At 47.0% G+C, this 26,979-nt stretch overlaps 1 protein-coding gene across 6 annotated transcripts in view; it reads left to right on the plus strand.

The window, feature by feature from the left end:
* The window catches only part of DIS3L2 (DIS3 like 3'-5' exoribonuclease 2), a 280,596-nt gene that overhangs the window by 169,941 nt on the left and 83,676 nt on the right, over positions 1 to 26,979 (plus strand). For all 6 annotated transcript variants that reach the window (XM_053919206.2, XM_053919207.2, XM_024564295.4 and 3 more), the window contains one exon: positions 15,175 to 15,290. In XM_053919206.2, coding sequence (XP_053775181.1) covers positions 15,175 to 15,290 — 116 coding nt within the window. The remainder of the gene's footprint in view (positions 1 to 15,174; positions 15,291 to 26,979) is intronic.

Below are 26,979 nucleotides of genomic sequence, written 5' to 3' on the forward strand. Positions count from 1 at the left end.
CAAATAGGATCATAGATTCGGAGATCATTTGGAGGGTTATCAGTTGGGAGGGAGTGGGGTAGGGGAAGAATGGGAGGAAAGGTGCAGGGATTAAGAAGTGCAAATTGGTAGGTACTGCACAGATGGGTTGTTAAGAACAGTATCAGAAATGGAGAAGACAAAGAATTTACATGCATGACCCATGGACATGATCTAAGGGGGAGTGATTGCTGGAGGGAATGTGGGGGTGTGGGTGGAGGTGGCAAAGGGGGAAAATTGAGACAACTGTAATAGCATAATCAATAAAAAAGGTTTTTAAAAAGAGACAAAAAAGAAAGAAAGAAGCAGGACAGATAAAAAGCACATATTAAGATACCAAAAAATAAACAAACGTATTAAATTTAACTCTGTAGTTAAAAACCAAGGACTATTTGACCAGTAAATCTAGCTATATGCTTTAAAAAAAATTTTTAATGGACACACTTAAAACATGAAGACACTAAGATTAAATATAAAAATGTACCTAATGAAGACACAAAGATCAAATGTAAACCAGGTCCACCTAGGTTTAGACCTGTCCCCACACTGCACTGGCATCACCCAGGCGCACCTCAACATCTGCTCTTCAAAAGTCCTGACCTAAGAGATTCCAGAAGGAGGCCTTGGGCCTACCTCCTGTATTTCCCACCTGAGGACTTGCCCCTTCCCAGGAGGAGTAACCCTGGAAGGCTCGTGCCCTCTAGGGAAGAACATACCCATGCCTTGCTCTGCCATCAGCCAGTGCCCTGCAGTGGCAGTGGGATTGCTGCATGAAACAGAAGCTGAAGGTGTCAGCTCTGCATCTAGTAGGAGAGCGGGCCTGCTGCTTCTCCTGCTGCTTACGCAGTGAGATGACTTCAGGACGGTGTGGCATTCCATTGTGCTCTGCACCACGCCTGGCCGCGCACAGGGTGTTTTACCATGTCCTTCGTGCTGGCTGAGCCCCACCTTCCACTCCATGCCTTCACATGTCCCCTGTCGACATGGAATAGAAATTGGGCATCAGCATGCTAACTTCTTGTCACTTAGAGCATTGGGTAGGAAATAGGCTCTGTGATTGGAGTCTTACTTCAGGCACTGCAGAGAGAGCATCTCCCTGGCTCCTGCCCTTCAGCAAGCTGGACCCTGAAATGCCTGGTCCCACGGGATGCCCTTCCTAAATACTGTACTGTAAGAGGTAACTTAATTTGGAAAGTTTAATCTATTAGATGTTGGAAACATGCCATATGTCGTTTAAAAATAACATCTATGTGCAACATTTAATTTAACTAAAAGAAACTATGTTTAAAATCTGTTCCTTGTTTTGTAGGGGAAAAAAAAACCCTTGATAAATGTTCTATAGATTTTTGGAAAAGAAAAATTCCACATCAGGCTAGGTCCGTTTCTGGGTTTTGTGTCTGACGTCTTCATGATGCCCAGTGCTTCCAATGCTAGTCCTCCCCCTCTCCTGTTCTGTGTGAAGTCATTTCTAATCCCAGCTTTGAAACACTTCTTTTTCCTCTTGCAGTTTCTTATGTCAGAGGGCATTCTGACCTCAGGCAAATGCAAGGCAACCTGAGCACTTGATCTCAGACAGACCTTACTTTTGTAGCATGGCCCAGGATTTCTCCTCCACCTGGGAGGAGAATTGGAAATTCTGTAGTGTGGTCAGCTCACAAGGATGTGCTTGTCTTCTCCATTCATCTGGGGCATGCGTGAGTGAGCAGCTTTAGCTGTCCTTGTAGTATGATCATTTTTTTACTGAATTGTACCTTGACTCAAAAAATCCAAGTAACTGAGTAGTCATGCGAGTCCTCTGGCATGGAAGTGGGCTTCTGGGAGGCTTGCCAATGAGTTCCTGTTTTGAGGACACAGAATCTAAGTGGAAAGATTAAGTGGAGAGACAGCTCCACCCCTCTAAGTCTTATTCCTATGTTCCATTTGAATCTTCTAGCCTGGTTTCTGTGGGGTCTGGGCTTCGGAAATTCTCTTTTTTCATGGATGTCTCAGTGCACCTTGTTAAACCAAATTTGGACTGTGGCCTGTTCATCTGCTTCCAGCTCTGCTGATTGGTTCCAGTTTCCTTCCTCATTAAAGCCAAGATAATCTGGCACCTACCAGTCAGGCATCCTCAAGTATCTGGCACCAAGGTAAACTTGGAAGCCAGTGAAGAAGTCTCCGCAATCCGACACACTCACGGCACGACGAGCGGCTGTTGCGGTGCACCAGGAGGAGCGCTGGGGTAGGGGCAGGCGAGCTGGGCTCCTGTCTCATCCCCACCTCTCCTGCATCGTGTGAGTTTGGACATGTCTGTGGTTTCTCTGAAATTCCCTTTCCTCGGCTATATGGGTATTTGGACGAGACAGCTTCTCAAATGTCTTCCAGTTCCAAAATACTTTGAGTACATGAAAAGCTAAAGGAACAAAGCTCCATTTATGCCTATTGTTGCAAAACACAACCTAGCCTTAAAGATATTAGCAGTAGATGCCAAAAGTTGCATGTGCTACTGGTGCTTTTCCATAAAAGTAGATAGTGTGACAACAGAATGAGAAGAGACACAGTCTGTATTTCAGAGGAAAAAATTAACATATCCATGCCTCACATTTCCCATCTATACAGTGGGGATAATAATCCAGCTTAAAATTTCTGGGAAGATTAAATGAAATGATCCCTGGCACTTAGAACTGTGCCAGATAAAAATTAAGTGCTCAATGAAAATATAAAAATGAAAGATTAAAATTGACATGGTTATGCTGAAATAATATATTCAGTTGCTGTTCAGAAGTCAAGGTGGACAGGCAATAGAGAGAATGCAGAAACAGACCCACTCATTTTTGATCACCTGGTTTTCGACAAAGGTATCACTGCAGTGTAGTGAGGAAATGGCGGTTTTATCAGTAAGTCATACAGGGTCAAGTGACTATCCGTGTGGGAAAAAATGAACTTTGACTCCTACTTCACACCAAATGTAAAAATCAGTTTCCTGTGGCTCACAGATCTAAGTGTGAAAAGGTAAAATATTAACACTTCTAGAAGGTAATACCAGAAGAGTAACCTCACGACCTTGGGATAGGCAAAGATTTCTTAAACAGGACACAAAAAGCACAAACCTTAAAGGAAGAGAATCATAAATTAGAATGAAAAGGCAAGTCACAGAGTAGGAGAAGATATTTGCAACATACCCATCAAAGGATGTCCATGAGTGTGTAGAATTGAACAGGCACTTCCTGAAAGAAGATAGCCGGTGGACAAAACCACGTGAAAGTGCTCAATATCATTAGCCCACGGGGAAATTCAAACTGCAATGAGATACTACTATGTTCCCACCAAAATAGCCAATTTTTTTAAAGCTGACAATACCAGAAGTTGGCGGGCATGCGGAGCCATTAGAACTCTCATGCCGTGTGTAGGAGTGTGGGTTGGTGCAACCATTTTGGAAAACCGTTGTACGGTACCTGATGGAGCTGAAGAGGTTCCTACTCCACAGCCCAGCTAAAGTTTCACCTTTAGCTATATGCCCTACAGGAAGGAGTACATGTGTACAAGAATGCTCATAGCAACGTTATTCGTAATAGCAAGAAACTAAAGATAAACCAGTATCAGCATAAAATGATGCGTTGTCTAACATTCTTACAATGGAATACTGTACAGCAGTTGTACACAGTAAATTCAAAACCCAACATGGATGAGTCTCAAAAATATGTTTAGCAAAAGGAGCCAGGTACACAGACACACACTACATGCAGTGAGAGCCCGTTTACGTACGGTGCACAGACAGGCAGCACAGATGTCACAGAAAAGCAGTTCTCTTTGACAGGTATAGAGACTGAGTGGAAGACACGAGAGAAACTTCGGGATTTCTGGTTGTGTTCTGTATCTTGAACTGGGGGATGATTACCTAAGTGTATTCATGTTGTAAAAATTCACTGAGCTGTGTGCTTAAGGTTTGTATACTTATTGCATTTTATGCCTCAATAAAAAATCGATTTTTAAAAGTGAAGATGCACGGAAAAAGTGGAAACCACCCAAATGTCTTTCAGCTGATGAAAAATAGTTTAATAATTGTGGTATAGCCGCACAGTGAGTATTGTTCAGCCGTTAAAGAAGTGGAGTACTGGTACCCGCTACAGCGAGGGCGAACCTGGAGAGCGTTGTGCGACTGAAAGGAGACACGCATCTGGTTCCTTTTACACGAAGTATCCAGAAGAGGCACATTTGTAGAGACAGAAGGATTAGGGGTTGCCTCAGGCTGGGAAGGTGGCTGAAAACAGACAGGGGGTTCTTTTAGGGGTGTTGAAATGCTCTCAAGTGGATTGTGGTGATGGTTGCACAATTGGTATACACAAAAAGCCATTGAACTGTTCACTTTAAATGAGTGAATCCTATGGTATGTGAGTGAAATCGAAATAAGGCTGCTGTGGAACAAAAAGCTGAGGGACGTCCGTTAAGGGAGTGATTGCAGCCCCTTAGGGAACGGCGGCACCACGTGGCATGTGAGTTAACAGCGTGCTGCCGCCGGGGTCCAGCAGTGTTCTGATCCTGGCTCTGCGGCCTACCCCGTGTGACCTCGGGGGAAACAGCTCTCTCAGTTATCTAGCCAAGTGCCTTCATCTGTAGAATATGAATATTAATAGTATCTACCCCACAGAACTTCTGTGAAGATGATTCATTTAATCAAGAAATACGTGAGTATCGCCCTGGCTGGTGTAGCTCAGTGGATTGAGCACTGGCTGAGAACCAAAGGGTCACTGGTTCAATTCCCAGTTAGGGCACATGCCTGGGTTGTGGGCCAGGTCTCCAGTGGGGGCCACTTGAAAGGCAACCACACATTGATATTTCCCTCCCTCTCTTTCTCCCTCCCTTCCTCTCTGCCTAGAAATAAATAAATAAAATCTCAAAAAAAATGTCAAAAAAAAAAAAAAAAGAAATACGTGAGTATCTTTCATGTGCCAGGTCAAATCAGTGATAACTGTTGTTATAATTAGCCAGGAGGTTTTGCATCCGAAATGTCTTTACTCCCTTTTAGTGACAGTGGCAAGTAAATATGAGAGTATGTCCTGAGCATAGGACAGCTTTGCCCTGCTGTGCCACATCGACACCTACTGCAGAATAGAAGAGAAATGTTCATGTTAGTGACCCCGAGTTATTAATATTGAATTACATTCTGCTGTTAAGAAAAGGAAGTACATAATACATTTATAGAGGATTTTCATCCGGAAGTATTAAAGGGTTTGTATTCAGTGACCTAGAAAGTTTGGCAATTCATACTTTATGTGAAAACTGAGTTTATTAAAAAACTGGAAACTGAGTTACAGCTGTAGTCAATACATGGATAGTTCAAAAATAGAAAGTAACCTTTGGTTACAGGAGTGCGTGACAAGGCTTTCGTTTTAGTGAATGTTTATTGTCCTCATAAAGAAGTCACTTTTGGTCATGTTGAAAATCATACTGTGTTCTACTTAGTTGTCTTAAAATGGGTGTTCTGCAAAGTAAACGTTCAGCCCTTTCTCGTTGTTACATTGGTAGTGCTCGTAGCCTGCAGGCGTTGTGAAAGCAGCATTTACACGTTAGGCGAGCACCTGGCGCTAAGGAGCGGGCCCTAGTCTCAGGAGCCGGGCTTGGTGCGAGTATCCCGTCTCTTCGGATTTCAGCTTCTCATCTGTAGAATGATAATCTCTTAGCAAGGGAAGGATTAAATGAATACCAAATGCCCTAAAAATCACACAGCCAAGGTGGTGGGGAGAGGGCGGGTGGAGGTGGAAGAGGGGATGGGGGGATAAATTGTGATGGAAAAAAAGAAAAGTAAATAAATTTTTTAAAAAGTAGATTACAAATTGAACAGCCAGTATACTGTTGCTGTGGGACAGCCAGTGTGGTGGATTCATGTCGTAAGCAGGCACAAATTACGGATACCATTTTATGTTAACCCTTGGGAAGCCTTTCTGGAGAATCAGAAAAAGTTGCTTCTTCATGCAGGGAGATTAATTAATGAAACTGACTAGGTCTAAAAAGAGCTAATTGGGTATGGTGAAAAAGTAAGAGGAACCCACAAAGGCTTCTCCAGAATAAGAGAAAAATTAGTAAGGGATTTTATCGCCAGGATATAAACCTTTTAAAAGCTTTTGCCTCATAATTCAAGATGAGTTTGAATTTACTTTAATTGGACTAAGCAGTTGTTTAATAGTTAACAGTGAATCAGTATCTAAATACACATAGGTGTTTATATTTCCTCAAAATTTGTTGAAAATTATATATTGTTTCAATTTGACTATTTATAGACTTGTAATTATGTTTTGTTAATAGAGGGAGGTTTTTTGAAAATAGAAAAATCTCCCTGGCTGGTGTGGCTCAGTGGATTGAGTGCCAGCCTGAGAACCAAAGGGTCACTCACCAGTTCGATTCCCAGTCAGGGTACGTGTCTGGGTTGTGTGGATCAGGTCCCCAGTTGGGGACGTGTGAGAGGCAACCACGCATCAATGTTTCTCTCCTTCTCTTTCTCCCTCCCTACCCCTCTCTAAAAATGAATAAATGAAATCCTTTAAAAAATAAAAATAGAAAAAAATCTACAAATGAATGTGAGAATAGTCTGAAATTCAGTTTTCCAGCCTACATCTTTAGGAAACTGCTCTCCTGGAATCACACAAGCCTTGCTTGTGCCCCACAGGCACGGGAAAGAACTCGTTCCTCATGTTGGCCACATGCACTTAACCTACACAGTGATGACAAAAGCTACAGGCTGCCATAAACCAGAGTCACGTTTCTGGCATGAAACTGTTTCCTATTCAGAAGGGGTGTGCCAGGTTCCTGCCGCTGCATTACTGAGCCTGCCCTAAAAGAACTTGCCTGCAAAGGGGTTAGCTGCCACTCTCCAGCAGGAAAGTTGTCAGTGAGCTGCTACCCCGTCTCGCTGCTTCCTGCCCAGACTGGGCTTTTCGTGCTGTGTGGTGGGGAATCGGGTAAAAGGGGTGGCCGGCGGGGAGGGGTGCACAGCATTTTGTTGGTGTGTTTTTATTTTTAAAAAACTATAAAACAACCCATTTATGATAGAAAATTTAGAATTTACATAAAAGTGGAAAGAAAAATTCATAATCCTACCCCTTAGACATTTTCAAGCCAGGTTTGCATTTTTTGTTTTATACTTTTTATCATTATTGCTTTTCCAGCCTTTGAGAGCTGGAAGCATTACAAGTGTGCATAATGCAGAAAGGCACAGTCCCCGCATCCTCAACATCCAGGGATCATCACTAGGGACGTTTTAATTCTGTTCTTAAGCAGTAACCTTCTCCTGCCTCTGCTGGTTTGTCTTTATTTTAATACATGTAACTACTTTTACTTAACTGGATTTTTCCTTTTTAAACTCTTCTTTCCTTGGCTTCATTCAACCCCTGCAAACTTTTCTTTCTTTTAATTTTTGGATAGAGAGTTTTGAACATGCATAAAAGCAGACACACTAGTATAATGAACCCCCCTGTTCCTGTCATCCAGCCCCAGGAACCCTGAAACTATGGCCAGTCCCCCCTGCCCCCTGCCATTCACACCCACCCCCTGTCTCCCAGTCCTTATTACTTGGATCTGCTAACTTTGTAATTACTTTTTAAGGGTCCTTCTCAGCCCCTCTGACTTCACCCTCTTTTGGAAATGAGAAAGGACCAAATGCCTGCCCTCTTCCTCATGAGCCTGTGCTCAGCTCTCTGTCCCCGACCTGACTGGGTGACCTGGGCTTTCCCTAGTCCCTTCTGAAAGGCCCGGAAGCCCCCCGACGCTAGATGTGCCGGCCTCACATGTGCAGCTCCTCATTCTCTTTCCTGCTAATGAAGGAGGCCAGTGCTCAAGTCATCTGGAGGGGAAGTGGAACTTACTGCCTGGGTGTTCCTCTTCCATGCCGCTCGTATAAATTTGCACTTAGATTCCTGAGAGTTAGATTGAACATGACAAAAATCGCTGTGTGGGCAGTTCAGTTGAGTACTTGCAAATTGATAGAGCCTTTTGTAATAATGAAGGAAAAAGGTTCTTTAAGCTGCTTAGTTCCAGAAGGTGAGCTCACTAGTTAAGGTTGCAGCTCAAGGCCTCATCAACCCTTTGCTGGATGGCAAAAAGGAAATGTGAAAAAGACAACCCACAGGCTCTTCAAATTCTGGCTTTCAGAAGAACCTGAGAAACCCTCTCATACAGCCCCCTCCTGGTATATGCGCACCTTGCATCACACTCAGATTCGTTTGTCCCAGAGGTTTCTTTTTGCTCTGACTCCTTTTAAGTTTATGAAACATCCTCAAACCATCAGCCCGGCCTGGCTGGGGAGTGCTGCCACGGCTTTCTGTACCGGTGGTCAGCTTTGTGTTGGATTGCATAACCAGACACCGCACAGCACTGGAAGATGTCAGAGTCTGGGTTGTCCCACTCACCTCGCAACCCACTCGGTGTTTCCACCCAGGTTAGGGAATTTGCTTACCCTAACGAAAAGGTGGGGTTTGTCATGGGGCCACAAGGTGGTCCAAGCCCAGTTGTTTCTCAGCTATGGAGTCCATCTCTCAAGCTCAGTGGGGCCAGACCAAGGCTGGGCCGTGTCCGGGCTGGATGTGCCGCCCTCTGCCCTCAGCAAGGCCCGTCAGTGCTGGCGCTGTTGGGACAGCACATAGTCCTTTTCTATTTGTTCTTGCCACTGGATCTCCCTTTCTGAGCTTCTCGAGTAGTTTTCTGTCTCTCCAGGGCTCGCATTGTCGAGAGGACCGGCCACAGGGTCAGGAGGGAGACTGGCCTGCGGGACGGGACATCCAGTGTCTGTTGTACCTGTCAGTGTGTCTGTTAGGCTTCGCCTCTTCGCATCATCTACCTTCATTCACCAGGCGCATCCGTTCCCTGCAGGACTGAGTTCGTTCGTTTGCCTGTCAGCGCCATTGCTAAGAGGCCACGGTCTTCTCCAGCTCACTGTTTCAGTTCAGTACGGCCTTAGACTCCATTAGCGGGACCATGGTGTGCAGAGTGAAGGAGGCGGTGGCGTGAGAAAGCAAATATTGCATATGCAGTTAATGTCACTTCGCTGCTTAAAACTCTCCAGCGGGTCCCCGTCACACTGGAAAGAAAACCTAAACGCTTCACCCTTCCCCAGCAGGGCATCTCTCGGTGGGGTCCCATCCACTCCAGTAGCCTCCTAGCTTCCATTTCTCCCCTTCTTTCCATTTCTTGGGTGCACCAGGCTTGCTACCACCTTTAGCCCTTTGCTCTGGGTATTCTCCTGCCTGGAATGCTCTCCCTCATGCCAGCGTGTGATGGGCTCTTTTCAGACAGACATCTCAGTTCCCTTCCTCAGAGAAACCTTCCCGAACAAAACCTGAGGTGGACCCTGGCCTTCTCATCACTGCCCCCGTCTGACTTTCCTTAGAGTCTCTCTTACTATCTTAAGTCATCTTATCACTTACTTGGTTGCTGACTGTCTTTCTCTCCCCACTAGGATGTGAGCTCCAAAAGGGAAGGGACCTTGTCAGTCTTGTTGGTTTGTATGTCCCTTGTGCCTAGAAAAGTGCCTGCCACATAGTAGGGGCTCACAGAGTATCTGCTGAATGGCTAATGAATGAATGAAGGCGGTCACTGGTAACATGTTTGAAGGAGAGGTTGAGGATTATGAGGTGACTCAGAGCCAAGCCATGTGGGCACTGAGCCTGAAGGAGAGAAGGTCCAGGGGGCCACATGCTAACTGTCTGAACATTCAAAGCCGGCGCTTCCCCAAAAGCAGCGCCCCGCCCTGCTGGCGGAGGTTTGCCCCTTCCCTCGTTTCTCTTCGCCATGTGGCTGCCCTCTGAGGAGAGAGGCTTGTTCTGGGCAGCCCCATGAGGCAGAACTGCACCAACAAGTGGGGCCTCTGGGAAGATGTATTTTGGCTTTAATGGGGGGGGGTGTTTTATGGTCATTGCTCTCTGAGAACCAGGCAGGCTCCACCGGGAAGCAGTGATTTCAAGGTCACCTGAGGGATGCAAGAATAGGTTGGACACCCTCTGGGAAGACTAAGTGTGGGGAGGACTGCCGGCTTACACCGTGGGGTGGCAAGGAGATTTGCATTTTGGAAAGAGTACCGTCTTTGGTGTGGAGAATGGGCTTGTGAAATGGCAGGGAGAACCATGAGGAGATTGCTAGAGCTTCCTTCAGAGAGATGGTGGTGGCCCTGGCGAGGGTGGGGATGGTGGGCGGGCAGAGCAGAAACGGGCAAGTGCAGGAGTCGTTGGGAGGTAGAGTTCGGAGTGACAGAATCAGGCGGACGCAGGTCCAGTTTCTTCTAGGTTCAGGCAGTGGTCAGTTAGTGGAGGCGATTCCACTTCCTGCACGGAGAACCCAGGAGGAGAAAAGGTTCTGCTGGGGGTGGGGACTTTTGGAGGTGTGAATGTGAGATGCCTGTGGGACAGCTAAGTGGCAGTTCCCGGTGTGCGCGTCGGGCTGGAGCTCTGAGGTGTCTGTGCTGGTGGCACAGAAGGAGGAGACTGAAGCACAGGGACGAAGCTTAAACTCCTGGGAGTGGGTGAGGCAGTCCAGGGGGAGAGCAGAGTGGGAAGAGAAGGCAACCTGGGGCTGGACCTGGAGGCTCATCAACATGGAAGGCGCAAGGAGGGGACAAGGAGCCTGAGGAGGGGCAGCCGCAGTGTTGGACACCCAGAGTGGGGCCGTAGGCAAAGGCAGGGGTCTCGACTGGGGAGAAAGCACCGGGTCTCAGATGCCCTGTGAGGTCAGGCCAAGTTGGGCCCAAAAGGGTTTTAATTTAGTGACACAAAGGCGGTTAGTGACCTAGACAAATGCAGTTATTTTCTGCTGGTGAAACACTTACCAGCATCGTTCCCCTACATTCTGGGTTAAAAGGAGTGCCCTGTGGGGTCAAGAAGAGCCTCTGTCACCGCTGCCTAGTCTCAGCAGTGGGTAAAGGGGAGAACAGGTGACCTAAGTTTGGAAGGCCCTCATCTCACTCCTGGCACAGCAGGGGAAGCCTGGTACTCCCACCTCTAATAGGGCAGTTACCCTGCCACCAGCTGAAGATGAGTGTAAGCTAGAAATTCAGAAAGGGATTGGTGGGTCTCAAGGGCTTACAATTTAGAGAACAAGAGGTGATGGCTTAGTGGTTGCTCTAGAATCAGGCCCTGCTACACAAGTGGCCAAGAGATCGGCAGTGGGAACCAAAAGATGCTCTGCGGGGTTGGGGATGTGACTGTGGACAAGGCTGGGGAAGGTCCCGTGTGAAACTTCTGGTTGCATGGCGAGAATTTGGCATCTGTTAAGTCATAAGAGGTAGGGAGGCATTTCTAGCTGTGGCCCACTGAGATGGAAAATGTTGTAGCCTGTCCTAGAGTTAAGGTGACGGGGGCTGGTGGGGATGAGGGTTGGTAATAAAAGGAGCAAAGGCTCTGAACCCCACCTGGTTCTGACTCCAGGGTTATTACCAGCCAGGTAAACTTGGACAAGTGACTTGGAACCTCTCTGAGCTTCAGATGGTTCATCTGTGAAATGCGGTTTATGTGGCTATTGCCGGAGCACGTGGGTGTGTTGCGGGGGGGCGGGGGGGCTAGCACAAAGGAGACATTCGGTAAATGGCCACTGCTGCTGTCCGTACTTTCATTTTCGTGATCATCACTGTCAACATCGCACTTGCACAGTTAGAGATTATTAAACATTTCACACGCTCTCATGGGAGTAAACACAAATTCAGCTCAGCTCGCTCCCATGCAGAGAGGTTTTGTCACCTTCCTGTTTCAGAGTACTAGTAGCATCATATTGTCACCACATTGGTATATCTGCCAACCCCACTGGACTGGGTGCTCATTTAACCGAGGTCCGCCTCTTATGGAGGTGCATGCTGGAATAAACCAGGGCCCTGTGTCTGTGCGTCGTGGATCTGGGTACGGAGGTGCTTTCTGGACACCAGAGCTTATCAGAAGTAGAACAGGGGCTTTAAAACGTGAGCTCCACCCCCCATGAGGCTTGTCAGGGGCCAGGTAGGGACACTGCTGGGGAGTGGCTGAACTGGCCGAGAGGCTGGCGTGGAAGATGGTTCTTAAGCCCCTGCTTTGGGTTCTGTTAATGTCTTAATTAGATGAAGCCCTTCTGATGTCCTCTCGTGTTCCCTCAGAGGAGCATTTGTGCTCCCTGAGGGTTGCAGGGCCTCTGCGCGGGTAGCTGGACCCGGCTGGCCTTGACATTCCTCCTCCCTCTGCGTCCACAGCTTTTCAAAACTCACGGGACTCGCCTTAGCCCAGGAAATAAAGATGTTTTAATGTAATGAAAAAAATTTTAAATGTTTTTATATGGAAGACAGTATTTTTTAGAACATCAAATGATAACCTTTTGGATTTATATTTTCTCTTTCATAGAAGAAAAACTACAGTACAACTACCCCAAGAGTTCTGCAAGTTCACATTATGTAAATATATGTAATAAAATATTTACTTAGGGTTTCCATAAAAAAGGTCCAAAGGAGAGAATAAGAGAGCTTCTCTTTGCTGGTTTTAGAGGCTCTGCTGGGAATTCTGAGTGAAATTTAAGCCTCTCAAATGTGTTTTGATTGGCTTCCTTCATGTTTTATCTCCTGTAATGAACCCTTTGTCAGTTTGTCAGTTTCGACGGAGGACAGAAAGTTCATGTGTAGTAACAACACACAGACTGAATTTAAAGTTACGGCTCATATCATGATGTAATAATCCTCTCTCTTTTCCTTTAGTCAATATTTACCTGTTAGGCCCATATATTATCATTCCGACTTCAAAAGAAGACACTTTATTTTACCTTCTTCGAGTGTTGGTTTTAGATACTTGTAATGTCAGACCTGGAAGCTGAGCCGTCTGTGACTCTTGGCCACACTCCCGGGGCGAGTTCCTAGAGCACCGCAGGGCAGGTCCCTCTACTCCCCGTGACCCAGCAGCACCGAGGTGGGGCTCTCCGAGAGAGGCAGCTGAACTCTGAGCCACACTGCTTCCTCCTGGCTTTCCAGACAGCCCCTCTCCTCGGGGGGAATAGGTCTCTCACTCTGTCCCAGAGCCGCCAGGATCTCTTAGATGGACTCAGGTTTTCCCTTAACGTACTAGCTGTATGGGCTGGACGGGGAAACCCAGGGAATGCCCTGTTGGAGGTGGTCTCGGAGTGTGAAACGCGTGCAGAATGGGGAATCCTCAATGCTTTTCCTCCCTGGGCCCCCTAATTGTTAACTTCCCCATGTTTAGACATTTTCCCACTTTAAAACCTGAGGGAAGAATCCTCCCCCAGTGAAGAAGGAATAGGAGGACAGTAAAGTAACTACAAGATCTGCAGATGAAGTGTGTGATACCTTAGGGCCGATTACCCTGGTAACCAGAGGAACGAGTGGTGGTGTGTTAGCACACTCTCCTGAGTCAACTTGTCTGTCAGTCAGGTTTCTTTCAGTGGGTCCTTGTAACCAAAAAGGATCGATCGACTCATGCACGGCCAAGTCCACTGGTAGGCTAGTTGCAAGTCAATCAGATCCTGGGGTTTCAATGAGGTCATCGTGGTTTCTCCCTCTGTTCCTTAGACCTATTTGTTGCCTGTGTCAGCAGGATTCTGGGGCAGAGATGTTTCCTCAGCAGTTCCAGAGTTACAGTGGGCCTTGCTGTCTCTGGGGTCCTGAGAGAGAGCGCCTCCCCTTGAAGTCCATACCAAGCCCTGAAAACAGACTCAGAATAGACCTACTTGAGTCACGTGCCTGTGCCTCGGCCAGTCACTCTGCACAGGGGAGGGGAACAGTGGAAGTACATCAAGCACGTGCTTAAATTTCATCGAATTCACCTTGGTGCTCATATTGTCAGTGTGCTTCTGTCTGCCCACAATGCCCTCTTCAAACTATACACTTATTTCACATGTGCTTTTCTATATTCTGTCCGTTTTGTGCATTTTCATACATATTTGTATGTGTAATTAAATACACATATTTCATAGGTGATTTGGTTGTTCAAGAGTAAATCTTAAATTTATAACCTCACTGGCCCCCAGCCCAGCTTTTGGTGCAATTCCCTTGGCCCACATCATCTGCCCATCTCTGGTGCGGCTGACAGGGAAGGTAGGGCCTGTTGAAAACCAGCTCCGCTTAAGAGACAGGGCCGTTCTCAGAGGCAGAGCAAGCAGGGTCTTTGGCCAGAAGGGAAAAGGCAACAGGCAAACCAATTATTGCTTTATCCACTCAACAGGTATTATTGAGTGCCTACTATGTATGTGTCAGGCATTCTTCTAGGCACTGGGCCTACGACAGTGAACTTGGCACAAAGGCCCTGCCTTTCTGGAGCTTACACTGTAGGGAGAGAGACAAACGTTGGAGTAATAACCCAGTGCGGACCGCTGTGATGTCTGGCAGTGATGGAAAAGGGAAAGGCCGAAGCGAGCATCTTCAGCTATGGATCAGGGGCTTTCCCAGTGCAGGTGGAGGAAACGGAGGGCAGAGGGGCTCTTCTTATTCTGGGGTTCTCTTCCCATTGCCCTGCATAAGGTAAGAAGGACTCGGGTAGGCAGATCCTGCTGAGATTACCCTAAGGGTAAGAAAGAGCAGGAACCAAGCCGGCATGTGAACGGGATGAGGTAGAATACATTGCAGGGATGGAAGGAGGTTTGCCAGGACAGCTGCACACACAGCACGGGGAGGGTGAGGTTGTCAGGCTGGCATGGTGGATCGGGGGAGACCATTCGGGGATGTGAATAGCAGGCTAAGGAGTGACATCACCAGATCCATGCCTAAGGGGGTGACTAGCAACAGTATGGAAAGCTGGGCCAGAGGGGACTGATTCAAGGCAGGAGGGCCACTTGCAGGGCTGGCGAAGGCTGTGGCTTGAAGGCCAGGACGAGTGGAGCTTGCAGAGGCAGAGTCTGCAGGGTTTGGGGTTAACTTGCTTCTAGCAACCTGAAAGGTTTTGTTCATTATCCAACGTGAGTCGTCTTTTGCAAGTCTGTTGATGTTTCCTCAAGGACAAGAAGGCTTTAGAAATGGGAACCATTTGTGAAAATGGCTAATGTTGTTTGTTGGGGATAAAAATCTCATCATGTAGCAACAGTAAAGTCACGGGAGTAGGGGGAGAGCCCCACGAGGCTGCAAAGGGCCGCCTGTGGCCTCTGAGAGTGACACGCATTCGTGGGAAGAGTGTCCAGGAGGGAGGGATCACTGTTGCCCTCCAGACCAGGCTGATGGACCTTCTTGTACCTTTACAGGCAACATCTATGAAGTGGGAGTGCACATTGCCGACGTCAGTTACTTTGTTCCCGAGGGCTCTGAACTGGATAAAGTGGCTGCACAGAGAGCGACAAGTGTCTACTTGGTTCAGAAGGTAAAACTCCGTCTCCACTATCTTGGATTGAAAAATGCGCTTTTACTTAGTCGTCTTCTCTGTTTATTTTGTTTGTTTATTTCTCTGTCACTTTTAAGATTTTATTTATTTTTAGAGAGAGGGAAAGGGAGAGAGAGGGAGAGAAACAGTGATGTACAACGTCCATATGCCAGAGAAACATCAGTTGGTTGCCTCTCGTGCGCCCCCAACTGGGGGACCTGGCCTGAAGCCCACGCATGTGCCCCAACTAGGAACTGAACTGGCGACCTTCTGGCTTGCCAGCAGGTATTCAGTCCTCTGAGCCACACCAGCCAGGTCTGTTTATTTCTCTTTAAACAAAAAATTCCTGAGGAACAGCAACCTTGTCTGAACATCTTTTCTCACATCCAGTAAGGTCTTTAAAAAATAAAAATAAAAAGGTTTTCCCTGGAAAAATGCTTGCCCTCAATTATCACGTTTCCCCATTAGGCCCTTATGTGTTCAAGAGGAAACAGACTGAAGAGACACGAAGGCAAGACATGGGTGTTCATTTCCGGCCTTCATACTGGCCCCACCATGTAAGGAGCTCAGGCAGGGAGTCAGCTTTAGAAAGACATGAGGAAAAATAACTGCTTGTAACAATTGTTCCAAAGCAGAGCTCAGCAAACTCAGTGCACAGCAGCCACTGTATTATCAAGTTTTACTGTAACACAGCCAGGCCCATTCACTTACATAATACCTATGGAACAGTCATACTTCAATAGGAGAATGGAAGAAAGACTCACTGCTGGTCTTTTAAGAAAGTTTTGACCCCTGTCCTAAAGGGTGGGGGCACATCTGCTCCTGACCTGCCTTTTATCAGACCACCTGCAGTCTCAGACTGAAGAGCGAAGGCTTTTCCTTCCAGTCCCGATCCTGCCACTCCTAGTGAGGCACTGAGTCTACAGACCTCCTGTAACAAGTGTTTAATGGGCACCATGATCTGCCAGGCACTGCCCTAGGCGCTGGGGACAGTGACAAATAAAAGACCACACGCGAGTTATTTCTAGCCCCTCACTGGAGCTCATGAATTCTCCCAGGTGTCTTTCCCCTCCTTTGACACTGTTTTTCTGCTTATTTGGATCATCTTACGTCTTTGGCTGTATCACGACTTTCAGGTCCCACTTAGCTTTGGTGCATATACTAGCTTGAACCTTCCTCCTCCCATGCCCTCAGGACATGACTTCTGATCTTTGAATGGATTAAGGTGGGAGGTGTATGCCCACCATCCACCCCCTGACATGTACAAGGGAGCTGGGAACTTTTTACCTGGCCCCATCTCTCAGGGGCAAGAACCCATGCCAAAGGTGCCAAACCTGCTCCATTCTGGGAACTTCCACGTGTCATCACCTAGGGAGAGGATACAGCTGCCCAGTCTCCCTCCACTGCCTCATCTTCCTGGCAGCTCTCACTGTTAGCACACCTGTGTGCTCGCCCACACAGCTGGCAGGAGGAAAAGCCAGGCTCTGAGCACCACCCTCAGAAGCAGCACGTCCTGGTAGGCCGTTGTGCTTCCCGCCCTGCTTCTCTAACTCCTGGGGGAATTCATTTCACTGCCTGCCCCAGACAGGAGTGTTTAGAGGGGTTCCAAACTAGAGGTTTGAGAACACCACCGACACAGGGCTTTTGCCTGACCTTTACGAGCCTACACATCTTAGCACAAGCATTGAGACACGTCTGTAGGACAGCATTCCACTTCTCCTAGTTACCGCTGACCTCTCTTCACTATCACCCCTTCAAAGCAAGGGCTTGAGAAATGTGTGCCCCTGGCCACCTGAACCTCCACTTCCTGCTGTTCCCCAGAATGGGCTGGCCCTTTTTGCAACATGCTGTCTAGATCCAGGCAGAGCAGGCCACCAGAGGTCCAAGTGCTGCTCACCCTGGAGGTGCCCTACCCCCAGGGTCTTGGGAACCCAACTGCGTGCTCTTACTGTGCCTGTCCCTGGTCATCGGGAAGAGCAATGTCATCCTGGCAGTGTGCACTGTGGCAGGGGATCTTTTTAAGAGATGCTGCATTGTTCTCCTGGGTTCTGTTTATGTCATAGCTAGAGATTGGAAAGCCATCCCTGACTACATATCCTCCTGACGGCCCTGTGTTACCTCCATACCCCTCCCCCCCATTCACACCATTGTCCGGAACATACCTTCTGCCAAGGTATTCAGATACAGAGACAAAGGATCGGCACCCACATCCCAAATGCATAATTGGCCTGAGGCCCCGGGCTTGTCAGACTAGTGCACCCAGCTACTACAGTGAGCGGTCAGTCGTCTGTGTTCACGGTCCTGTACCCTTTGATTGGACCAAGGACAGACCAAAAACGTGCAGGAAGATGGCACGTTGTTGCTTACATGCACCTTGTAGTCCGCCCTGTGAGGGTTGTGTCTGTACTCAATGCCTTCAGACCTTTTTTCTTTTTATTGCCTAACAATGCAGTATAACAACTACTTACATAGCATTCACATTGTGTTAGATATTACAAGTAATCTAGAGATGACTTAAAGAATGTGTGTAGGCTCTATGCAAATACTCCATACACCAGTTTATAAAAGGGACTTGAGCACCTTTGGATTTTAGTATCTGCGGGTGTGTCCTGAAACCAGTCCCCCTGGATACTGAGGGACAACTGGACTTCGTCTTCAAGTCTGAAACCAAGGCTTTCCACAGGTAGGGACGTCAGCCGTGTCAGGGGTTCCCTAGCCTCTCCATTTTCTTGGGGAGGCCACTTCTGCCAGGACTTCTGCAGCTTCAACACGGCCATCAGGGAGCGCTCCCATCTGCTCCCACAGACTGAGACCTCCTGCACCTGTGCTCTGGTGCCCAGCGGTAGGGCACCTCCTTCCTCGGCCTGTCCTGGCAGCCTACGTGACGCGGGGAAGGTGGACTTCCAGGCATACCTCTGCCAGGTCCAATAAACCTAATGTCATTTGACCTTTGAGCTCCCCAGCCATGTGCTAGCAATGCATGGACTCGCTTGCTATAACCTCAGACTGGAGACTTTCCTCATCCACATCCCTGCCTGAAAATGCAGGGCCTCTTAGGGAAGGGAGCTGACTCCAAAATCAGTTCTATCTATAAAAACTGTAATGTATTGATACAATGTTATATCTAGAAAAACTATGAAGTTATGATGGGAAGAGAAGTAGAAGTAGCAATCTCTTTAAAGACCACATAAAGTGCATAAATGAGAAATGTTCTCTCCACGTAGAAAAGTTTAACTCTGCTCTTCAGATTCAAATATTTAAGAATTTTAGTCACAATTAGAGGTTCTTCTAATAAGCAGGTGTCTTTCTCTTATCTAGCTGCTGCATTCTCCTTTTGTAACCAGGAATTATGTTTCAAAATCAGAAAATGATACAACAAAATTGGGTTAAGTAACTAAGCATGTTTTCCTTTCTGTTCTCTTTACTTTGGTTTCATGATTGTCACAGTTCTAGAGTTTCTCATTGGGACTCTGCTCCCAAGCTTGAAAGGAGGCGCTGGGTGGAGGAAGGGCCCCGTGCCTCTGAGGGCCACGGGCTCCTGCCACCCACATGGCACTGTCCCCAGCTTGGCAGGAGCCCGTGGTGCTGGCCCACAACCTTGGACAGCAGCAGCTTTGCCTTCAGATTCCTTGGAACCATGGCTCTGACCTTTCTTCCTACTCATTTTTGTTTCTTAAAGGACTGTGTCCAGGAACTTTTCTGCTGTTTTCACTTTCCCTTGCCTATAAAGGTCTTAAAAGCTGGAGGAGCTGCTTGCCTCCTCCTCCAGACCCTCTGCTCTCTGATTTGGCAGAATCATCACCCAGTTTCATTGATGGGGAAGGAGTGTGTGTGGTGGGAATGGGGGCAGGGTGCCGGCTATTTTCCCATCTGAGGGGAGTTGGCACTGATTTCGTTTCATTCAGTGCCACTGACCTGTAAGTGACTGGTGTCAGGATTACGATTGAAGCTGGACTCCAGGACTTCTCCCCTAGATCGGGGCAGTATGCAGCGCACGAGCCTGGGGCCCAGATACCAGCGCACTGCCTTCTGAAAGCAGTGCTCTGTGCTGGGGCTTTAGTCACAGAAGTGAGCACTTGGTTACTCTTGTTAACAATAGGGTATATCAGGAGGAGAGATAAGTTTAAATACTGTCCATCTAAACCCCTTGAAAAAGACACCTGTTTTGACAAAAGATAGTATCATTTAGGGTAGGGGATAACTGTCCACTCTGACTCAGGCCTGTCCTCCTCTGAATGGCGCCACAGCTAATGCCCCCAGCTGTCTTCTCTGAGGGTTAAATACAGTGTCACTGTAAAATTTAAAGTAATTCTCTCTTTAAATAAGTGAACCGGGCTTTAAAAGTAAAAGAAAACCTAAACAGTTGAAACCTAAACCAAAAATGTCTGCCTGTTGGCCCAAGTACTCGTGTTATTTTAGGTGTGAAACAGCTCAAATGAAAGTTCACCCATAAATCTCTACGATATTTTATTGGTACTACTTTATAATAGAGATCAAAGATTGGGATTGGAAGCCTGTCTTCATGTGGAGTCCAAAGAGTTTTAAGATGTTTCTTTCTGACCCCAGCAGGTTGTCAGAGTGTCGATATTTTGTTAATGTCAAACTGTGTAACAAAGAGTTGATCGAATTCGGAATTCATGGAAGTGTTGATATGAAAAAGAAAACTCTTTAAAACAGAGATGTTGGTTGGCAAGTGAATTGTCTCTGTCCTGTAAGTTGTTTGTGCATGCGAGTGGGGAGCTAGCTGAGTGCACCTTATTGTTAAAACCTCGAAGTCCTCAGAGAAAAGGAGAAAACTTCCCAAGTTCTCAGGCTCAGGGAGCCAATGGGCACTGCAGGGGTGAGGGAGCTTTGGGAGCCAGCAGTGACCTGAGCTAAGAGGGCTAGAGGCCTCTCCCAGAACTAGAGAGCCCCGTGGGTTGTTAACAGCTGGCCCCCTTGAGCTATTGTAGCCCCCATGTCACTGCTAGTCCCTCCTGTTCTTCCTCACCTAGATGATTGATTCTTCCCCTCTGTGGCCCTTTCTGTTGGTCACAGGGCTGTCCTGGCTAACCCGTTGCTGAACTTGGCCCGCCAGCCTGCTGTGGCTTTAGCAGATGTTTCTGCTCTCCGAGGCTAATATAAGATTTTATAGTCTTGTTGGTACCCCCACCCAGCTGTCTTGGGCAGTGGTGTATTTACCTAAATGATCAGTTTCTCTCAACTCTCGTAAGCCCTGGTCCAGAATGCTTAGAAAGTCGCATCCTGTCATCAGTGGTCCTTCTTATCCATGACAGCTTTCAAGCTCTGCCCTGACCCAACTTTGATCCTGGCTCTGAAACATGCTTAAGGAGACTTAGCACTCTTTGAGCCCCTTTCCTTTTCTGCTGCCTGAGGTGCTATTAGTCTTTATCCATTTAGCATTTATCAAGTACCAGCTTTGAGCCAAGTACATAAAGATGACAGAGATGCCGATCCTTGCCCTGGGGAAGTCAGAGGAGGTGGGCGTGTTGACAGGCAATTACAATACACTGGCCTACCTGCACTCCCAAGGTGAGGGAGTCCTACAGAGGGGAGAGAAGTTGCATTTGCCCTGGTTGGTGGTAACAGAGGAGCTTCCATAACAGCCAAGAAGGCTTCATAAAACTATTGATTTCTGAGCAGTGTTTCAACTTGTGAGTAGAAATTCATAGGCAGACAAAAGGAGATGGAGAGGGCATTCCAGGCCCAGGCTAGGAAAAGCATGGAACTTTCAAGGAACAGTGCAGTATATAGTTTAGAATTGCTGGGGTGTAAGTGGTAGGGGGTGCCAAGAGATGACGTTGCAGAGAGGCCTGGAGTGGCGGTAAAGAGCTGGGACTTTATTTTGTGGGCCAATAGGGAAGTGACATGACCTCCTTTGACTGAGATAGAAAATCACCTTAGCAGTCGTGTGGTTGAAAAATGGTGAGGCCACAGGCAGGAAGGTTGTCATCAGAGCCAGAGCCCTTACCCTCAGTTGTGACCCCTTGAGGCTTTGAGTAACCACCCACAGAATCACAGGGGAGTTTACCGACATGGCAGTGTCCGGCTGAAGCCCGGGAGCACCAGAGCGACAGATGTTTATAGCCTGCTGCCAAAATGGACATTCTGAACAAGGAGTGTTTCAAACTTGCCCCCAGATAGCCTCCTCTCCCAAACTGGTGACCCACGTTACACAACGAAGAGTGGTCCAGGCAAATGGCAGAAGTTAGCTTCCCACTGTTAGTTTTGTTGTCTCCTTGGAGATGGGGTCTGGAGGCCCTGTGCCAGCTTCTCCTAGAGAGCCCTTGGCCACCCGTGACCCTTGGACACTAAACATGCTTTATTAAAGACTTCTTGGCCCCATTGAAGGTGTTTGGGCCCTCCCTGATTAGCAGGACAAGTGAAAACTCAAATTACCGAATTTAGGTCCTCGACTATCAGGGAAAGTAAAGGCAGTGTGACCTAATATAAGTGGGACTGCAGGTTATTATTGGGTGGGGTTTTGTAAGAAGATGAGGAAGTCTGGAGACTAATAAGAAAATCGTGTCCAGAATAATTCCCACTCCAGAATTCTGCTGCTGGTTTAGGAGATACTAGAAAATATTCTCACATCAAAATTACAATTAAACTATGGAAAAACCATCAATCAGAACCGTCAGAAACCAAGTTGAATGGAAGTCTGACAACTACGGAATTAAATAAACCACATCCATCCAGACTGGTAGGAGGGGCAAGACTCGGAATGGCCTGGTCCCGCATCCATGTGCAGTGGATAAAAATTTGGGAGGGATATCTTGGGAGTGAGGAGTCCCAGCCCCACATGTGGCTTCCCAGCCCAGGGTGCCAGTTCCAGGAAGATAACTTCTGGCTGCAAAAACCAGCAAGGTTTGAGTCAGTAGAAGAAACTGCTGGAGCCCCAAGCAGTTCCTCTTAAAGAACCCACACACTCACTCACTCAGACTCACTCCCTCTGAGCTCCAGCACCGGGGTAGCAGCTTGAAAGGCACCAGTGGCATACAGGGAGAAACTGAAGTGTCTGGCATCAAGGCAAAGGCTGGGGAACAGCTTTCTTGCAGACAGAGGCCATTGTTCCTTTTCTGAACCCTCCCCTCAGAGAGCCACAGAGGCAGATGCCATATCTGAGACTCCATCAACCTGGCTAACACTGTTTGCCCTGCCTGGAGATCCCCTGAGACTTTGTCCCAACCAATTTATGGGCCCACCCAAGCTGTTAACAGTGGCTTTTCCATATGAATGACTGGTCTTGGCTCATTCTTCACAACTTCCTAAATCCTCTCAAACAAGCAACAGCTGGCCTCAGTCAGCCCCCAGCCCCCAAACCTCTTGCTAAGTGACCCTAGGCCCAGCAGACATCCTAGAGTCACAGTTTGGATTTGCCTGGAAATCTCCAAGCCTAGCACAAATAGCAGCCATCTCAGATTGCTTTATAGCACAGGCATGGTGGCCTCAGGGAAAACACAGGTGGGGGTTGACCTTGGCCTGTACCACCCTGAAAACGCCAGAACCTGCACACCCAGTGGACAGCTACAGACCACTTGGGAGCACCACCACCCTGCCCCTGCACAGCTGATCCTCCACAGAGGGTGGATGTTGGTGATAAGTGGTCACAGCCAGTCCTTGTACCTGACTGGCTTGGGTAAATCCCTCCCATTGACCTGCCAACAGCTATTCAAGTCTCAACTACACAAGGAAGGTGTACTCAGCCCACATGAATGGTGTACCTCGAGTGCCCTGCTTGGGTGATAGGAGAGGATGTGCCACTGGACCCTGTAAGACACCTACTACATTAGGCCACACCATCAAGACACAGAGTCAAAACAGCTCTACCTAATACATGGAAACAAACACAGGGAGGCTGCCAAAATGAGGAGACAAATAAACCTGGGATAAAGTTTGGGAATAAAGTGTGAGAGGCATAGAGGGAGGAACTAACTAGTCAGAGACAAGTGGAAGGCCTACCCGCCTCCACTGAGGGAAGAGCGAGGCTGGTTCTGTGGTCCAGCTCCACAGAGCCCTGTGATTCCCTCCATCACCACCTAGCTCAGAACTACAACAGCAGGAAAGGCCGGCTGGGAGACTGAGCTAGGGGCTATAGGGTTGGGACCGGGGAAGAGAGGACATTCGAGAACTTTGAAAGAATTATCCACGCAGGCCATACTGAGTAGTGAAGCTCATGAGGGCCAGGCAGGGCATGACTGGGGACAACTCTGCAGGCACCATAGGATGCATACGTGTCCACACGACGCTAATGACAGCCAGCAGTTTCTGGCTGAGACTCCTGGAGAGACCTTTCTTCTCTGCTCCACTTAGACCCCGTGTTCTGCCTCGGAGTCTCTCCAGGCACCATAGCAGATCTCATGCCACCAATGAGGGTGCACGGCCCGCTGTGCTGTCCTCCGGGCAGGTCTTCCCTGGACTTCCAGGACTTGTATTTGAAGAAGCAGCTTATCAGGAGCAGCTCTCAGTCCCTCCAGCCCCACCTCCCAGGGGGATCCCTGCTGCACTGTGGACTTGACACATGGGCCGTGTGTCATGGAGCACAGTCCCAGTGACCCCAGCAGAAACCAGGCCCGATTTATGAGAGGCCATGACATGCCAAACCACAAATGTGATTGTGGTTCATTCATTTTCCTTTCAAAGACAGAGAAATAACCAGTTATTGACAAAACTATGTGGACATAAAGACTGCTCTCTGATTTCCATCTGAATTTTGCCCTAAGATTTAGGGAAAATTTATTAAAAGGAATACCCTTTAAAATTTAAAGACAGTTAGGCAAGATGAAAAGTTTTCATGTTTAGCTTCTTCGTGAGCACTTAGGTTCTTTGGCATCTGAACGTGGCAGTGTAAGTATTAAAATGTTGCCCTCTGGATAAGACACAGGATACCAAGCAGTGTTTATGTATTACCTGGGCAGCCAGTGTGTGCGCCAATAGTTGTTAGGAGGGAATAGCCAAAAAAGTTGATGTTATACTTAAAGTACTAGCTACCTATGAAAATCTTTTGTAAAGGTGGTAAGTAGAAGTCTGCCATGTATTTCATAAAATCTCCCTTGTGATGCAATAAACAGTAAATGTAGAAAAAAATAGGTGATTCATTTCCTGGCCAAAAGTCAATCATTTGCCAACCAGAAGTGCCTGCGGTGTGTCAGGTGCTGGATAGAGAGCCGGAAACAGGGGCTGGTCCTCATCCCTAAAGGTCGATCCAGTGGCCTAGTGGAGGGAGAGGCTTGTGAGGAAGTGGTGAGGGTGAGTGTGTTAGAGCTACAGGAGGACCTCTGGAGAGCAGGGAGGGTGGATTAAGTGACTGCTTCTGGTCCTTTTTGAAAGATCAGAGGTGGGATGGGTGCAGACACAGAACACAGTATGCACTCCACCTGGGGGAATCTGTACCAGCCTTTTAGAGATGCTGATGAGTCGAAGGTGGCCAGATGTGAAACATCCACACAGATGTTCCACAAAAAGGGAACAAGAGCTGGAGCAGTGAGCAGGCCTGGCAGGTGAAGGGTGAGCAGCGAGCAGGTCAGCGTGACTCTGGTTAGGGCACACTGTGTACGTCACTTAGGAGGTCAACCAATAAAAACAATGGCTTTCTTTTTAATAAGCGCTTTCATTTTGAAGGAATTTTAGATTTATGAAAAAGCTGCAATAACAGTACAGAGAGGTCCTACACTCAGTTCCCTCATTGTAAACATCTTAACATTACGAGGGTACATTTGCTATAACTAAGAAGCAGACATCAGAACGTTACTATTAACTAAAATCCATACTATATAATGTCTTCTTTCCTTCCAGGGTCCAGTCCAGGGTACCACATTGCATTTAGTTGGAATGACTTCCTTTTGACAAACACTAACACATGAAGTCAGGAGATGTGTTACATTCTCAGATGCTCAGCTTGGTGGTTCACAATCAGACACCGCCTTACACACTTAGAAGAAATCCTGACTATCTGTAAACAAGGTATTAAGCCTTGGACTACAAGCTTGCAGGGTGAGCAGCCTGCTGCCAAAATACAGTTTTTATATGTAATTTTCTGACAATGCAGCCCGGAGAGGAACCCATGAACGCACGCCCACAAACTTGAGCTGGCCTGTCTCACTCAGCTCAGGCTGTCATGTACTATACTGTGGACCGGACTGCAACAGCGCACATTTATTGTCTCACAGTCCTGGAGGCTGTGCGTCCCAGATGAAGGCACCAGCCAAGTTGGTTCCTACTAAGGACTCTTTCTGGCCTACAGACAGCTTTGTCCTCAATTGGCCTTTGGTGTGTGTGTGCTGGGCAGGGAGGAAGTTATCTCTTTCTATCGGATCAGGGACCCCCCCTTATGACCTCACTTAACCTTAGTTACCTCCTGAAGACCTCACCCCCAAATACAGTCAAATTGAGGATCAGGGCATCAATAGTCCAAAGGCTGAAATTATGTAAAACCTTTACAATTCGATCATGACACAATATGGTGCTGAAACTTGCTCCATTTTGTTCAGTATGTTTATGCAGGTAAAAATGTATTACTTTGTATAACACTTGATACATGCAAGGAAATGTTAAATATTTAGATCACATTTTAATATCAAATATGTTAAAGAAAATATAGTATTATCTGGACACATGGTGAAAAAGGAATGATGAGAAAAAAAATTTCAAAAGTGGTTATCTTATAAAAGCTGTTACCAGACATTTTCACTTGGACATTTTATTTTACATAGGTATTAAAAAGATATGGCCTCCTTTAGAATAATGCCAAGTAATGCCATATAATTAGTTCTTAATTCCTTGTTACTGGTGTAGGCTGTGAGTTCTAGAATTCACTTTTCCATACCAAAGGTTAAATACTGTACTGAAATGGTACAGGTCCAAACACTTCACACAAAATAAGCCCTTAGATATTCCCCCCCAGCTTTATTGAAGAATCATTGACAAATTGTATATATTTAAAATGTACAATGTGATGATTTCACATACATATGCATTGTGAAATGATTGCCAAGATCGAGATAATTAACACATCCATCACCTCATGTAACTAACTCCTTGTGTGTGGTAAGATATGTTCTCAATAAATTTCAAGTATGCGTTGTCTTGTTACTAACTGTAGTTACCATGCTGCACCTTAGACGCTCAGAATGCATTCATCTGATAGCTGAAAGCGTGTACCCTTTCACCTACATCTCTCTCCTCCTGTCTCCCCTTCCCGCCCGCCACCCAGCCCCTGGCAGCAACCACCATTCTACTCTCTGTTTCTGTTTCTATGGAATAGACTTTTTTTTTTTTTTTTTAGATGTAACATATATGTGATGCCATATAGTACTTGTATTTCTCTGTCTGGCTTATTTCACTTAGCATAATGCCCTCCAGGCTCATCTGTGTTGTCACAAGTGGCAGGGTTTCCTTCTTTTTGAAGCTTGTGGCTGAATAGTATTCCTGTTTGTGTGTGTGTAGCTCACATTCTTTAGCCATTCATCTGAGATTCACACACACACACACGTATATGTATGTCACATTTTTTAATCCACTCATCAGCGGAAACTTACATTATCTCCATGTTTGGCTGTTGCGATTAATACTGTAATGAACATGGGAGTGCAGATACCATTCGAGATACTGATTCTACTTCCTTCGGAGATACACCTAGAAGTGGGATGGCTGGATCATATAGTAATTCTATTTTTAATTTTTTGAGGAA

The sequence above is a fragment of the Desmodus rotundus genome, chromosome 2 (assembly GCF_022682495.2).
Source record: "Desmodus rotundus isolate HL8 chromosome 2, HLdesRot8A.1, whole genome shotgun sequence".
Lineage (NCBI taxonomy): Eukaryota > Metazoa > Chordata > Mammalia > Chiroptera > Phyllostomidae > Desmodus > Desmodus rotundus.